The 14,940-nt window shown below is 47.0% G+C and overlaps 2 protein-coding genes and 1 long non-coding RNA gene across 9 annotated transcripts; 1 reads left to right on the top strand and 2 right to left on the bottom strand.

Annotated features, from left to right (window-relative positions):
• Nucleotides 1-1,444: 1,444 nt before the first annotated feature.
• LOC136550023 (UDP-glucosyltransferase UGT13248-like) lies at nt 1,445-7,041 on the bottom strand. 7 transcript variants are annotated; one of them, XR_010782144.1, is made up of 6 exons: nt 6,319-7,041; nt 4,369-6,226; nt 4,198-4,271; nt 2,678-2,745; nt 2,494-2,570; nt 1,445-2,002 (listed from the first exon to the last, which is right to left on the bottom strand). XR_010782144.1 is itself a non-coding variant. In XM_066541459.1 (2 exons), the coding sequence occupies exons 1-2, from the start codon at nt 6,979-6,981 to the stop codon at nt 5,501-5,503; spliced, it is 1,389 nt and encodes a 462-aa protein (XP_066397556.1). In that variant the 5' UTR covers nt 6,982-7,041; the 3' UTR covers nt 4,323-5,500. The 7 variants fall into 7 exon arrangements, 1 of the variants encoding a protein (XP_066397556.1); XR_010782141.1 differs by having other exon boundaries at nt 1,446-2,002; nt 2,678-2,815; nt 2,922-4,271; XR_010782140.1 differs by having other exon boundaries at nt 1,447-2,002; nt 2,678-3,265.
• A 2,464-nt stretch (nt 7,042-9,505) lies between these two features.
• Nucleotides 9,506-9,811, bottom strand: LOC136548826 (flavonol 7-O-beta-glucosyltransferase UGT74F1-like). The gene has a single exon (XM_066540207.1). The coding sequence runs from the start codon at nt 9,809-9,811 to the stop codon at nt 9,506-9,508; it is 306 nt and encodes a 101-aa protein (XP_066396304.1).
• Nucleotides 9,812-10,779: 968 nt separating this feature from the next.
• On the top strand, nt 10,780-14,718 carry LOC136552132 (uncharacterized). Its single transcript, XR_010782760.1, has 2 exons — nt 10,780-10,841; nt 14,574-14,718. It is a non-coding gene; the product is annotated as an uncharacterized lncRNA (long non-coding RNA).
• Nucleotides 14,719-14,940: the final 222 nt, after the last annotated feature.

Genomic DNA, 14,940 nt, shown 5'->3' with positions numbered 1-14,940 from the left:
TAAAGGTCGAGTTGCGCGGTGGGCAGTGTTTTACTGCTTTGCCGGCAATTGTGGTTGGATCTAGTGTGTCCCCGCGGCCTCTGATAGCTGCAACCTGCAATGTCATTTTCCGAGTAATGGATGATGAATGCCTCACTAGTGACATGTTTAGTCGACAGCTTTGTACTAAGTCCGTTCAAATATTATCAAATATATCTCTTGATGAATTCAATGAAATCTGTTTGATACCCTTTTATAAACTTAATAAACTTAAAACTATTTAACTTAGTGCTGTACTAAAATTGTATTCTTTTCAAGACAAATGGAGCAGCCGGAATATTTACTAGTGACAAATTTGCCACCGTGGTGAAACTCCATACATTCCATACATCAGCAATTTGCGTACACAATAACATCTGCTGCATGGCATGACGGTAAAATGTGAAACCGACCCCATCAAATCAAGTGCTTCAACCACTAGATGCAAGTTGCAATTCAATGACTACATTGTTACACAAATGCAATACTTTATCAAAAGTGTAGCCCGGGGTGTGTTTGATTGGTAGCCGTAACATGACATGATTAAGGTTACACACATACCTAAACACTATATACGAAGATTTTTTTTGAAACATAATGGTAAGAACTCTGCCTTTCGATTAAGGAAAATAGAATTAACCTAGTTTATAAGAAAAACCATGTCTAAAAATCTTATAGACGCACGGATTAATACATAGAAAAACCCATGAAACAATAACACCATAGTCCTGATGACTAACCCACGACAATATATGAAGATATGATGATGCATACTTATAACCTGTTTGATTGATAGCCGTGACGTGCTGTAGTTAAAGTTAACATATGCGCAAGTCGTGGCATGACTAACACTTTATACGAAGATGGATCACTTTAAAAAAAAAAACATTATGCATAGGATGACCATGCACGATGACAAGATCAGGGCAGTGGTGTTTTGAATAGCCCGATGTCCCTTAGATTACGCTTGAGAATACTCCTCCATTTTTATTTACATGTCACAATAGTTTTGCTCTAAGTCAAACATTACTATCTTTGACCATCTATTTCAAAACAAATTCTTATAGTTTCACAACATATAAATTATAAATTATGAAAATATTTTCTCATAGTGAACCTAAAAACATAAATCTTATGTCATGAACTTATACAAAGTTTTTGAGATTGATGGTCAAAAATAAAAATGTTTGACTTAAGATAACTAATGTGACATGTAAATAAAAACAGAGAGAGTAGAAAAGGAAGTCGATATCAATAGTAAAGTTGAAAAAAGAAGATAGACTAGAAAAAACAGATGCTTACTTGAAGGTGGCTAGTAACCCAGGCTCTGATCAACGAGTTTTAGAGGTACAACAGATGATCTGAGAATGAGTGAATGACAAACTAAGGATACCTAAATGCTTTCTCTATTTTAAATTATAATAAGACATTTTGTTGATACATAGTTTTTGTTATGCACTTTTTTTTTTACCATGAAACAATAGGTGCTCTGCCTTTGCATTAAGTAGATGAGGTGAAAAGAAACAGCTACAACAGGTTTACATGCTGGTTAAAACATTCCCAGCCAACAAAAAAGGAATAGGTATAGAAGCTAAAAAGAGAAAAAAAAAACTCTGCACTTGCAGTCTGGAACTGTGTCTATGTTACATACTAGCTATACTTACATGTTTTGACTCATGCGCATAAGCAGAATGTCTTGTTGAACTAAGCTTGCTACCTGTATTGTGTTTGTGTTTTACTGTCAAAGACTCTCTTGCAGCGCTCTTTCCATAAGTTCCAGACAACGTATATGACCACCTGAGCGCGGTTTGTGGCTGCCGTTGTTGGGTCTGGTCCAATCATGGCAGGCCACCATGCATGTCTTGATCTTCGTGGTCGATGTGCTTTGATTGATTATATAAACTTCTGGGCTAGTAATGACCAGACCATAAGTGAAAAGGAGCAGTCGGCCATGCTTCAGCGATTCAGTTTCTGTTGTGCATAGCTTGCAGATCGACCATAAAGACATAGATCTACATTAGTATGAATATATAGTAAAAGTAATGCATCTAGAAAAGTAAAAAAACATCTTATAATTTAGAACGGATGGAATGTATTTTGCGTAAATGGCCATATTAGACATCACGGTTATGAATTCCCAAACCAAAACTCCACTTAATGAAACTAGTATATTGCCCGTGCTAACGCCACGGTGGCATTTTAGGTGACACAAATTAACAACCAAATGCGGTATAAAATAAAATAGATTGAAGATTCACAGAAAAAGGAGCGATACAAATTTACAGGGTTATTGTATTATTTAATAAAAAAGGATCAAACTTATAATGTTGAATACAACAAGGATAATTCATGCCAATTTGTTCATCTGTCAGGTTATCAATTTTAGGCCTCATGACGACAAAACCCTTCTTCACTAAAGGGTGTCAGAGGTACTATACGGTGTACCATGAAATCTCATGTGAAATATTTACACACCTGATTTTTGGTTTTAATCAATGACTTGTGGCTTCTGCTCCTTCCCATGTCAACACCGAGTCCTTCAACTCGAACACCTGCAAGTACACCAGAACATGAAAAAAAATCAGCAAATGGTAAGCCTCGATGAGCAATGAACCTGAGCATGAAAGCATCCGTTGGTGATTGAAGAGCTTAGCTGTACCCACTAGTGTCGGCCTGAACAAGCTCCTGCACCAGTTGCATCACCTTCATCCCACTTGTCTCAAGATTCTGATGTGTCATATGAATCAATCAAGCCAAAGCTGTAATCATAGGAGCTAATCTGGTCCTAGGATAATCACTTGATCATTACGACAAGAATCAAGAAAACCAAACATGAGCTTTTCTTCGTCCAGCTCCCTAAGCTCCAAGTGTGCAGAAAAAAATTCTCTGCAGTCGTGTTGTACCGCGGAGCCCGTGAAGCACCGAGCGTAGGCCGTCCATGTATCCTTGTGCGTGAATCTCAATGCATATGAGTCTAAACCAGCTAGCTGCGCGTTCCTTCCACGTGGAGCCACAATGACTAACCGTCTCTGTTCCTTCGGCTGGTGGGTGCAGACGCGTACGTGGCAAGCATGCCGTCGGTGCTGCCCGTCTCTGTTCCTTCGGCTGATGGGTGCAGACGCGTACGTGGCAAGATGCCGTCAGTGCTGCACAGGCACTAAGGTGCCGCACGATTCCAAAGAATTTTTCCCAAGTGTGCCACCAGCGCAAGTAGACCAAAAGAAGCGAGAAAGAGTACAGTCGATGACTGCCGATAGAAAATTAGCCACATTAATCTAAGTAGCTGATTACTGTTTACAACTTGTATAAACAAAATTGATGTAAAATAACTGAATCACTTTGTTTGGCAACTGGCATTGCTCCAGCATCCGCATGCCAAAAAAAGGGGTTAACACCCAAGCCATATAAACAATGTAGAGAACAATTCTATCATACAAAAGATGGTAAAGACCAATAATTGATCCGGCGACCAGGAGAATATGTCAATGTAAGAAATTAATATCCTATAATTACGAAACACTCTAGCCAATAAACTGTAGGAAACGTGTCAAGAAACAAATAAAGGCTCAGTAACAGTTAGATAAGAGAAAGGATGACGCGATGACCACCACACGTTTAAGAGAATTGGCAACCAAATCGGTCACAGGAGATACTCTAGCCAATAAACTGTAGGAAACGTGTCAAGAAACAAATAAAGACTCAGTAACAGTTATATAAGAGATAATCCAAAAACCAATAGAAGCTTATGCGAAAAATCCGATACTTTATAGGCTCAAAAATAGAAACTGAAAATTATTCAACATTTTTTTCATCGGATGGCACAGGAGAACTGAAAAATTATTCAACATAACTGATAACCAAAGATAATATCATATTTAACTGGAAGAGCCTAATGTAGGAATTTAGTACTAAATTATCTAGCCCGTGCTAACGCTGCTAAAGAACCAAGTAGATTGGCCTGGTGTAGGAATTTTGCCTTTCAGTAATGGACAACCCATTTTGATTACACAAAAGGATACTGCATCTACATGATAATAAGAGGACCGACATCTGATTTGTGATAGACAAAGTACAATTTTTGAAATCCAACTAGGCTATTATGGACACACAATAAAAGAATGACGATAAGTAATACAATAAAAGAGAAGATAAGACAGATGATGTCAGAATAGAACATACTGTGCGAAGCTTGGCCCCAAAATCTGGTGTAAAATCAGAAAAGATATCAACCTGAGTTTTCAACATTCAAATCTCTGGACCAACCAACACAAATGGGGCAAACAAATTAACACACTATTAGCAAATAGTAGAAAGGCATCGCAAATACACAAGAACTAATGGCATGTATACCTTGTCAGCAAGCTCAAGTAGCTCTTTTGCTGTCCCAACATCCGCCACAACACACAAGTTGCTCTGCTTCGCCTCCCTCACCTCAAACAGCTTCCTCCCCATGGGGGGTTCGTGGCGAACCCCGCCCTCTTCGCAAAGGACTCCCTCCTAGCAGTAGCCGATGACTTGGGTGGTCCAGCAGGCACGCCGGGCACCGCACTGGCGTCGAGGAACCACCTGACCTCGGTGACCTTCTCCTCACCCACCTTCACGTGCCTCACCAACATAGCGAGACGTAGCCAGCGCCATCCCCGCGTTGAAGGACTCAAAGGCGATGAACTTCTTAACCCCGATCCCCTTGGAGAGGGAGTAGCCCGCGATCTTGAAGTGGTGGGCGCCGTTCACCGTCTTGGTGACCGACGTGGACGCCGTCTCGGAGGGGGCCGAGGAAGGGGAGGCGGAGGAGGACGTGGCGAGCCTCAGGAACGGCCGCCCCGTAGCGGCACCGGCGGTGGGGGAAGCGGAGGAGGGGCCACCGCGGCAGACACGGCCGGCGCCCATCGCTGGGAAACAGGTCGAGAACGGATTAGGGTTTCGCCCCGAGCTACGACGATTCGGCGCGGATCGGACGGATCAGGGCAGGGCGCGCCGGATTCAAACGCAGGGGTGCGGGGATTTGGGCGAGCGAAGGGAGGAGCTCCGCCCGTGGCGGCGTGGTGCCCCGCCGTCCGGCGTTCGTGGCCTCACGCTCGGCGCCTCGGCCGCCTCGGCGCCAGCGCCCTATGCGGCTGCACCCCTGCCCTGTGCCGCTCGGAGCGGCGGAGCCGCGAACCCTGCAGGCGGTCTGCCGCGCGCGCCGGCATGCCCTACCCCTGCACCCCTTCGTCCGCCCTCGCCGCTCGTTTTTTCATTTTTTCTTAGCTAGCAGGGTTCGAACCTGGACTGTCGTGGTCGTGGGTGGGTTTGCGGATACCGAGCGTTGAATCCTGCGCGGTGGGAGGATGTTTTCCTGGAGAGAACCAGTATAATTTTGATTGATCTAGAGATACGTAGAGCATGTTCTCGAAAAAAATTCGCAAACCCAAAAAACAAAACTAAGGTACGTGATCTTCTCCATTTCTCCAGATGTTTGTCTTCTCCTATAATCATATAATCATTTCAATCGAATTTTGTTGAGGAACTCCACGATGTTGTTGTCCGAGCTACCACCTTCACTCATGGCCATTTTTGCCTTCTCGCTCCATCCCATAGCATTTTTCCTGTATTCCTTGCTAGTGTCTCCTTCCATCACTTGCCTAATGCACCTCTCCACCTCATCTTTCCTCACTAGACATCCAGCGTCGTCTGGTCGTAGCTTCACGCCGACTCGCCAAACATCTTCAATGTATTTGGCGTTCGTCGGCTGGTCTGACCACTGCGGCATTGCTATCATCGGCACACCGATGCCCAGCGCCTCCATGGTCGAGTTCCAGCCGCAGTGCGTCACGAAGCTCCCCACGGCGGGGTGCGCCAGGACCTCCAGCTGCGGGCACCATGTCACGACGAGCCCCCTCCCCCTGGCCTTGTCAGCGAAACCGCCGGGGATCTTGGGAGTCTCTGAGGCCCTGACAACCCACAGGAAGTCCTTGCCGCTGCTGCACAAGCCCTCGGCCACCTCGGCCATCTGAGCAGAGCTCGGCGTGGCGAGGCTGCCGAAGGAGACGTACACGACGGAGCGTGCCGGCCGCTCGTCGAGCCAGGCCTTGCTTTCCTCCCTCATCGGGGCGAGCAGGTGGAATCCGTAGGACACGTCGTCCGGGAGGCGGTTGTCGAGGTACGCCGACGGCACCGATGGCCCGACCGTCTTGGCGCCCCACCGCGACGCCATGTACTCCGCTTCCTGTCAGATTTTAGCAACTCATTCTCACGCATACCATACCCGGCGGCCGCCGCCATGTCAGCTAACACTACACGAGCTTAGTTCGTGATTACCTTGGTCTCCAGCTCGTAGAATGAGTTGACGAGGATGTGGTCTGCCACCTCAAACCCCTGGCACTGCTGCAGCAGCAGGTCAAGGTAGGCGTGGCTGCCGCCGTCGGGCTCCGTCAGGAACGTGGGGAAATCGGCGGGTTCCAGCTCCGACGGCAGCCCGGGCAGCTCCGGCAGCGCCTTGCCCTCCGCCACCGGCAGCTCCACCCGGCCGGCCCGCGCGTGGGAGTAGGCCACGTTCACCGCGCACGCCTGCGTGAAGAAGGCCGCGCACGACGCGCCGTGCCGCCGCGCCACGCGCGGCGCCCACAGCAGGAACGAGTCGTACACCACGGCGTGCACGGGCCGGCCTTGCGCGGACTCGGCGCGGAGGAGCTCGTCCAGCGACGCCGACCCGGCGGACTCCAGCCGAGCCAGGAACTCCTGCTCGTTGCCTGCCTCGCTGTAGCCGCCGCTGTCGCAGCCGTCGGAGTATGCGGCGACGTGGACCGCGCCCGGGGACGGCTGGCCGCTCTGGCCGAGGACGAACCGGGTCACGGCCAGGGTGCACCGCACGCCGCGATGGGCGGCCAGCCGCTTGCCGAGCTGGAGGAGCGGGTTGATGTGGCCCTGGGACGGGTAGGAGAGGAGGAGCACGTGGGTGCTGCTGCTCTCTGTTCCCGCCATTGCCCACTGGCTATGTGCAGACTGCGCGAGGGGTACTGCGGCATGCAGGGTTTGTGTCGGTAGTCACTACTCCAGTCTAAGTTGCAGTGGGGCAGTTAGCGCTATATTGTTTTTTTAAGGTCTTGTTTGGCGGGGTTTCTCCACCAGCTTCAGAGTCGTTTGAAGCCGTTTTCTATCAAACGGGGTAAAGTAAAATAGTTTTATTTGTAAAGCCCCTAAAAATATGCTCTCACAGTGATTTGGGGTGGGATGGAGCCAAAAAAAAGTGGCTTCTCCCGGCTCCTTCTCCAGGCCCCTAAAAACATGCTCTCACAGGGAAGCCATTTTGCTAAACGGTTTACCAAAACCGCTTCAGCTCCACCGATGGAACTGTTCGTGGAGCTGAAGAAAAAAAAAAAATGACTTCACTAGTGAAGTGAAGCCCTGCCAAATAGGGCCTAAGACGTCACCGAAGGTGTGAGAGCTCCACCCGAATAGCTGTTGTTAGCGCTAGATTGTGACAAAGAAAGAAAATCTATAACACATCATTGTTGTCATTAAAAACATGTCGCTCACAGATCTTAAAACTACATACATCCATAATTTTAAATAGTCTTTTTCAGTTAAGAGAAAGGTAAGCACCATGTACACTGCCGGACGGCCGGACCGCCGGGTCGTGCCACACTGCCACGGGTGGGCTCAGGCCGAGATTTGTAGTGCTTCGTCGGGCCTCGGGTCTTCCTATGTTTTTGTTTTTGTTTGCCTGACCTGGGCCGGACCCGACCCAAGAGATTATCAGATAGGAAAACGTCTATCTGACCTCTACTGTCGTGTGAGTTCGATTTGGCTCCCTCCATCACGAAAATGGATTTTTCGACTACTATAACTCTTGAAATAGTCCGATTTATCTCCATAAACAGTTTTGAAAGCAGTTTTAGCTGACATGGCCTCAGTCATCCTACATGGTGGCTGACAGCTGTAGAGAAGTCTAAACATAGCGTTCATGGAATAGCTGAGGGAGGTAAATTGGATGGGACTTTTTCCTCTCTTTTTTTTCTCTCGAATATGCAGGACGTTGTATATCATTATATTAAAGTACAAGAGAGTTTTACGAACAAACAAACACAGAAAGCTGGCCACCCGATGCTGCTGCTGCAACTGCAACTGCAAGCAAATGCACCACGAAAAAGGGACGCCTCCGATGATGCGGATGGACTTTAGCGGAGCAGCCATGAAGAACCTGTCCAGCGTTATGTCCCTGCAGATGCTCGATTTCTCTCTGAACCTCTGTTCATGCTGAGATGGAGATAAGGTTGGCGTTCTTGTTCTCTTCTTAATACTGATGCTTAAGGTTAGATTATTTCTTTGAATTCCCATAAAGCAAAGACAGTTGACAATATACACGGCAAAAAAGATTAAAAATGCTATGCAAAGATTAAAATTTGATATATGGCACTATGCCAGTAGCAAGCAAACAACTTAGTGAAGAAGAATTCTGAGTTTCTGCTACTAAAAAATATTGTGATTTCATGACAGAATGTTTGGAGTGTTTGGTTCATGAGAAATAAAATTGTTCTATGAATTTGCAGGATGTCAAGAGACCATGTTAAGCTAGATGCAAACTTCAGTTCTCTTGGTTTTGGTGTACTCAAGTTTCAGTGGAAAAGAGGAAAAGTGCTAGTTGGGAGGGTGATCAAACTTCATCACTTGATAGAAAACAAGAAAAACCAGGAGTTTTGGTAGACGCTATACATAGGTCGGTCTTCATAAACAGGATCTTAAATTCTCAATGTTACTGATGATTGTTTCATTTGAACAAAATAGGATCGAGCTTTTGACTTTTTTCTTTGCATGAAACGTCTGATTGTAAATCACTAAAACAGTGCTAATGAAATTTACATTTTGTAGACTCTCATTGCCATTCAGTTGACATAATGCCATTGACATTCAATTTCTAGACTACCATCTTTCTTGCAAATTGCAAACTACATTGCCATTCAGTTTACAGGGCAGTATGTTGAATTGCTGATATCATTGGCGAGCATGGATCACAAATGAAAACAGAAATGTATGGAATCTAAAATAGTTCATAACATGACATGATTCAGAATTACCGAAACAGTGGAAATGCAACATGGCACTCTTCTGGTTCCATCAAAGCATGACTAAAATATTGAGACCGTGGAAGCACCGGTGAAGGATGACCCTGATAGGGAAATAGAATGAAAATCTGTGACTGTCTGGGTCTCGGCAATCCGTGGACGTTGATGATGGCAAGAGGTTGTCTATCTTGCTCTCGACGCCTGCATCCTTTTCAGTTTCAGTAAATTAAACCTATCATTGCCAAGTGCATAGGCATCATTTTCGCGGACCTTTGCTTATCAGTTTCAGTAAATTAAACCTCACTGTCACAACTGACTTTACCTGCATTATTGCACCAAATGCCCCACATTATTCCACAACAACGAGGGCCCAGGATAGAGAACAAAAACAGAAGACAAATGACACTGAAACAATGAAGTCCAAAGACACCTGCCTCGGTCATTTAGCTTTTCAGTCCAAGTTTGCCAAGGAACTCTAGGATGTTTTTGTCGGAGCTGCCGCCTTCGCTCATGGCTCTCTTGGCCTTCTCCTTCCAACCGGCAGCGTTTCGGATGTACTCCAAGCTCCTCTCTCCTTCCATCACCTCCCTCACACGCATCTCAAGCTCCTCCTTCCTCACCACACCTTTGTCGTCCGGGCGCACTCGCATGCCTACTCGCCACACGTCGTCGATGTACTTGGCGTTCATGGTCTGGTCCGACCATTGCGGCATCGCCACCATCGGCACACCAGCGCCCAACCCCTCCATCGTCGAGTTTCACCCGCAGAGTGTCACGAAGCACCCGACAGCCGGGTGCGCCAGCACCTCAAGCTTGTTGGGGTTTAGTCCCACATCGTGTAGCGATGGTGGGGGAGCACAACATATAAGGCGGGAGAACCCTCACCTATCAGGCTAGTCTTTTGGGTGAGAAGGCCCAAAGGCCTTATATGTTGTCAGCTTCGGTGGACCTGGGACCTGTGGGAGCGCAGGCTCGTAACGAGCCGGGCCGGCTGTAAGCCAGCTCCAAGATCGTGAACTCGGTGGTCACCGCCGGTTCCAACAATTGGTATCAGAGCCGGTACCTATAGTCAGAAAAGCTAAACCCGATAAAAAAATCTCGAGCGTCACATCATGGTGGGGGCACCCCGATGTGTGACTAAAGGGGAGATTGTTGGGTTTAGTCCCACATCGTGTAGCGATGGTGGGGGAGCACAACATATAAGACGGGATAACCCCCACCTATCAGGCTAGTCTTTTGGGTTGAGAAGGCCCAAGGCTTTATATGTTGTAGCTCCGGTGGATATGGGACCTGTGGGAGCGCAGACTCGTGGTAACGAGCCGGGCCGGTTGTAAGCCAGCTCCAAGATCGTGAACTCGGTGGTCACCGCCGGTTCCAACAATTGGTATCAGAGCCGGTACCTATGGTCAGAAAAGCTAAACCCGATAAAAAAATCTTGAGCGTCACATCATGGTGGGGGCACCCCGATGTGTGACTAAGGGGGAGACTGTTGGGGTTTAGTCCCACATCGTGTAGCGATGGTGGGGGAGCACAACATATAAGGCGGAAGAACCCTCACCTATCAGGCTAGTCTTTTGGGTTGAGAAGGCCCAAAGGCCTTATATGTTGTCAGCTTCGGTGGACCTGGGACCTGTGGGAGCGTAGGCTCGTAACGAGCCGAGCCGGCTGTAAACCAGCTCCAAGATCGTGAACTCGGTGGTCACCGCCGGTTCCAACAAAGCTGAGGGCTCCATGTCATGATGAGGCCCCTCTCCTTGGTCTTCTCGGTGAAGTTTTCAGGTAACTTTGAGCTCTCCGAGGCCTTGACAACCCATAGAAAGGCCTTGCCGCTGTTGTACATGTAACACCCTCGGTATTACGTCCTAAATTATTTACTAAAATATATTATGAGCATCATATTTATGTGTTAATACATGTGATAGAATATGTAGATAAATTTCTCATAACTTAAAATGATCAATAAAAATGCTAAATGAAAGTTGATTCAATAGCTCAAGTAGAGTTGAAAACCAACTTTTATTAAGCAAAAATACTATAGAACATGTGTGTGATACTTAAATAAAGTTTGAAGTACAAACTTTGTAGATGATAGTGAAATAATTGCTGTCGAAAAATAATATTACTAGCTAATATTTCTACTAGCCTAGAAATTACAAATTGAAATCAAATTCAGCTCAAAAACTTATAAAATTTTCAAGTTTGTCAATAGCTAGACATTGCTATGTTTAGCAAATTATTTTGAAAGATTAGGTTAAGAAATGGTGTAGTGTTATAACTCGATTTGGTAATCTCATATGCCATCTTGAGCATGGCGAAGATGGTTTGGCTCATACAGCAACTGTTTAGTTGTTTTGGGCGCTTTAATATTTGTGCACGACTCAGTTTCGGGCTGGTTAGCCGCGTGGGCGCGATCACCACGCTCGGGCGTTCGGCGTCGCCACGCTGACTATCTCGTGTGCATGCGCGCTGTCGTGCGTGGCCGGCCATGGCTGCTCTAGCCTGGGATGTGGCCTGGTCGCCACTGGCTCCTAGCGTGCGGAGCCGCTGCTACTGCTTGCACAGCCGGCGGTGCTGCCACCGGCCCCGCCGTGCTGCCGCACTACCACCCCGCGTGGCGACGCAGCCGCTGCTGGTGCCGTTGCCTCGCTGTCATGTCCATGCCTCCCTCTGCATCTCTTCGCCGCTGCCAGCCTAGTGCAATGATGCCTCTACCGCGTGCACGTGGCCGGGCTCACCGTCGCTTTGTCATTGATGGCACTGCGGCATGCAGGGCACGTCGGTCATGAACGCGTGCGCCTGTCAGCTAGCGCCTACGCGTGGGCCTCCACGTTCACACCGACCGCATCCCGCCAAGGCGAGGACGAGCCAAGCCCACTTGCCGCGCCCTGTCTCTCTCTTTCTCCCTCTGCTGCCGCCACAAGCCGCGCCATCCAATTTACCCAGCGAACGATCATCTCCATTCAATTCAGCGCATTCACGACTTTACCATCACGTCCTCTCGCTACACGACCCTACCTAGTCTTGAACCGTGCAAGGCCATGATCTAATTTGGAGTTTCTTCTACCGCCGTGCCGATAAGGCCACGTCCGGCCGTGGACGAGAGCAGCCCTACTACCATCCCACCCAAGCCAATTCACTTGCACCACCAGCTTCGCCTCGCCTCTCTCTCCACCTTACGCACGTCAGTGGAACCGCTACTGCCTCCCCGTCGTCGCTGGCGCGACCGTGCCGCCACGGTGCGCCGCCACATGGCTCGGCCGCATGTGGCTAGCCCTCCTCTGCCATCCTCCACCCCAACCATCACCTTGGCTTGGTCCACGGTAGTCTACTGATGCTCCCTCGCTATCCAGTTAGGTTCTTAGGTGCTCTGGATCACCGAGGCAGCTGCGCTGCTGCCACGGACGGCCGCGCATCGCTACAGCTCACTCCAGCACGTCCTGTCGCCCCCCGTTGCTGCTTGGTGTAGGCTGTTGGACCTTGGTTAAAGGTTGGTCCGATCGACGGGCCAGCGTAGGCCCCTAGTGGCCGACACAACCGCGTTGTGCCATCGGCCGCTGCGCCGCCATGCGCTGGGTCACCAGGGGTGTACGCGGGGGAATTTCATGAAGGCCAAGTGGTTAAGTGAGAAGGTTTGAGAGAGGGGGAAATAGCGTTATGACTTAGTTGTAATTCAGGAGAAGTTTGAGGTCTCTTTTGCAAAAATCATCGACACATGCGGGATTCCCTGGCGCGGGCCATCTCCGCGTGTGCCGACCTCGCATGGGCCGCATCGCGGGCCGCCGCGTGCTCGCGCGCGCACGCTACGCCCCATGGACCGCGTGGGAGAATTCGTTTTGCTTTTTCATATGGAATTAGAAATAGTTTTGTAATTTAATTTTTGAGCTAATCTTTGGTAAATCATATAAAATCATGTAGGTGTCCAAAAATTGTGAAATAAATTTTATTAGGTTCCTAAAATTATGATCTACCTGTTAGTATATTTAGTTCATATATATACATATTGATACCAGGAGCTATTAAATCATTTGAGAGTGCTTAATATTATTAGGTTAAATGTTGTAGGAATTTTTGTGGTAAATTGGTGATAGCTTTAGTCCTAAAATTTTTATGGAGCTTTATTGTATTATTATGTGCTCACTGTAATTTTTATAGCTTTAGAATAGACTAAACATTAGGATAGTTAAATGCTCTTTGTTTTAAATATACATTAAATCATTAGTAGAAATAAAGATATATCTTTCATTTGTAAAGCTAGGTGTTTGTTAGTTGAACCCAACACTTTGCTTGGTAAAGATGATAGTTAGCTTAGTACTTTAGTCATTAGAGCTAGCTTAGTATGTGTATTCTTAGTTTAGGAGTTGCTATTGCTTAAATGGTAAGTGTTGCATCATCATCGCATGCATGTAGAGAACGAGTTGGCGGAGATCGTGACCATCGGTGATCGCAAGTTCGAGGAGATCGTTGAGGAGTACGAGGAGGAGATTCTTGTGCAGGAGGAGGTCCCAGAGCCGCCACTGACTGACTGACTTAGCTGACACCATGCCTGCCCAAGGCAAGCCCCGGTGGATAACCCTTATTTTTTATAATCACTGAATATATATATGTGATGTGCATTTATGTTACAGGAATTTTATGAAAACCACAGCAATAGATGTAACTATCCTATGAGTCCTACCAGTACATGTTCGAGTAGCTGCTATGTTTAGGTTTTCAGTAGCGTGAGTAAACTGCTGTTACTCATAATAGGTGATTATTATAACTACTCTCATGATAAAATGATGAAAGGAAAAATGGAGACAGGGCAGGGATATGGTATGGGTATTGGTGGGTGTAACAGGTTGTGTTCTGCGACCAACGAGGCTTAGCTTGGTTACACTATCCCTATTCATGTTGATTAAGGACCGTCCATTGTTGTGGATGGTAGTCAAGTCACAGACTTATTATCCTAAGCACATACTTGCTTATGAGAGCGGAAAGGTTCATTACACTCTTGTCGTGGGTTTCAGCTCTTTCTGGACCGACTGATTGTAGGTAGGAAAAGGTGGAGGTATAAGCACCATACTGAGACTGGGTCTCAAGTGTGGGGGCTTAGAGTCCAAGTTTGGATGGGGACCTGGACCTCATGATAGGAGTGGAATAGGTTGGTCTTGTTTGTGCTTGGGGTATAAACGAGGCGTGTGTTTCGGGGTACCCAACTGGGATACATTGGTTCACGAATCTCTATTTCCATGAGATGGTACGACTTGACTATGATCTAGCACCATCGTAAGAACTAAAAGATAAAAGATGGAGAAATGGTTCTGATTGCTCAACCCTTGCTTGAAGTAATCATGACTGCTAATAAAACTTGATCCTAAGGACTTTCTCCTAGTAATGCTTTTCGTAAACAAAAAGAAAACAACAAACCCATATTGCCTATCATACTCCTTGGAGTCAGGAATCTATTCCCACTAGTCAGGTAAGTCTTGCGAGTACATTGTGTACTCAGGGTTTATTTTACTCCTGTTGCAGGTGCAGCTTGAGGAGTAGCTCTTGTGTGGAGGATTTTTCTGGTGGGCACAGACAGATCCTTATATCGTTTTCGCTATATGCTTATTTTCATTTCACTGTTTAATTATCGCACTCTGAACTCTAGTATTATAATAAATAATTTCTACAAACTCTTGTTGTATGAAATAGACTAAGTATTGTAAGCTTGTACTCATTATTAGATTCTAGATATAAAACGTGGATTGTTTCGAGTTCTTCCTTGGGGTGTGCTCGACGGAACTATCCGATGTAGCTCCCTTTTGAGGTGCTTAGTGTCTAGTGGAAGACCAGCACCTCTGGAAGCGTGTTATTTCGGACGGTTCTACCATAGGTGGTATCAGAGCTAGGT

This window comes from Miscanthus floridulus, chromosome 4 (genome assembly GCF_019320115.1).
Source record: "Miscanthus floridulus cultivar M001 chromosome 4, ASM1932011v1, whole genome shotgun sequence".
Classification (NCBI taxonomy): domain Eukaryota; kingdom Viridiplantae; phylum Streptophyta; class Magnoliopsida; order Poales; family Poaceae; genus Miscanthus; species Miscanthus floridulus.
The sequence above is the reverse complement of the archived record's forward strand: the minus strand, read 5'-3'. Positions and strand labels throughout refer to the sequence as shown.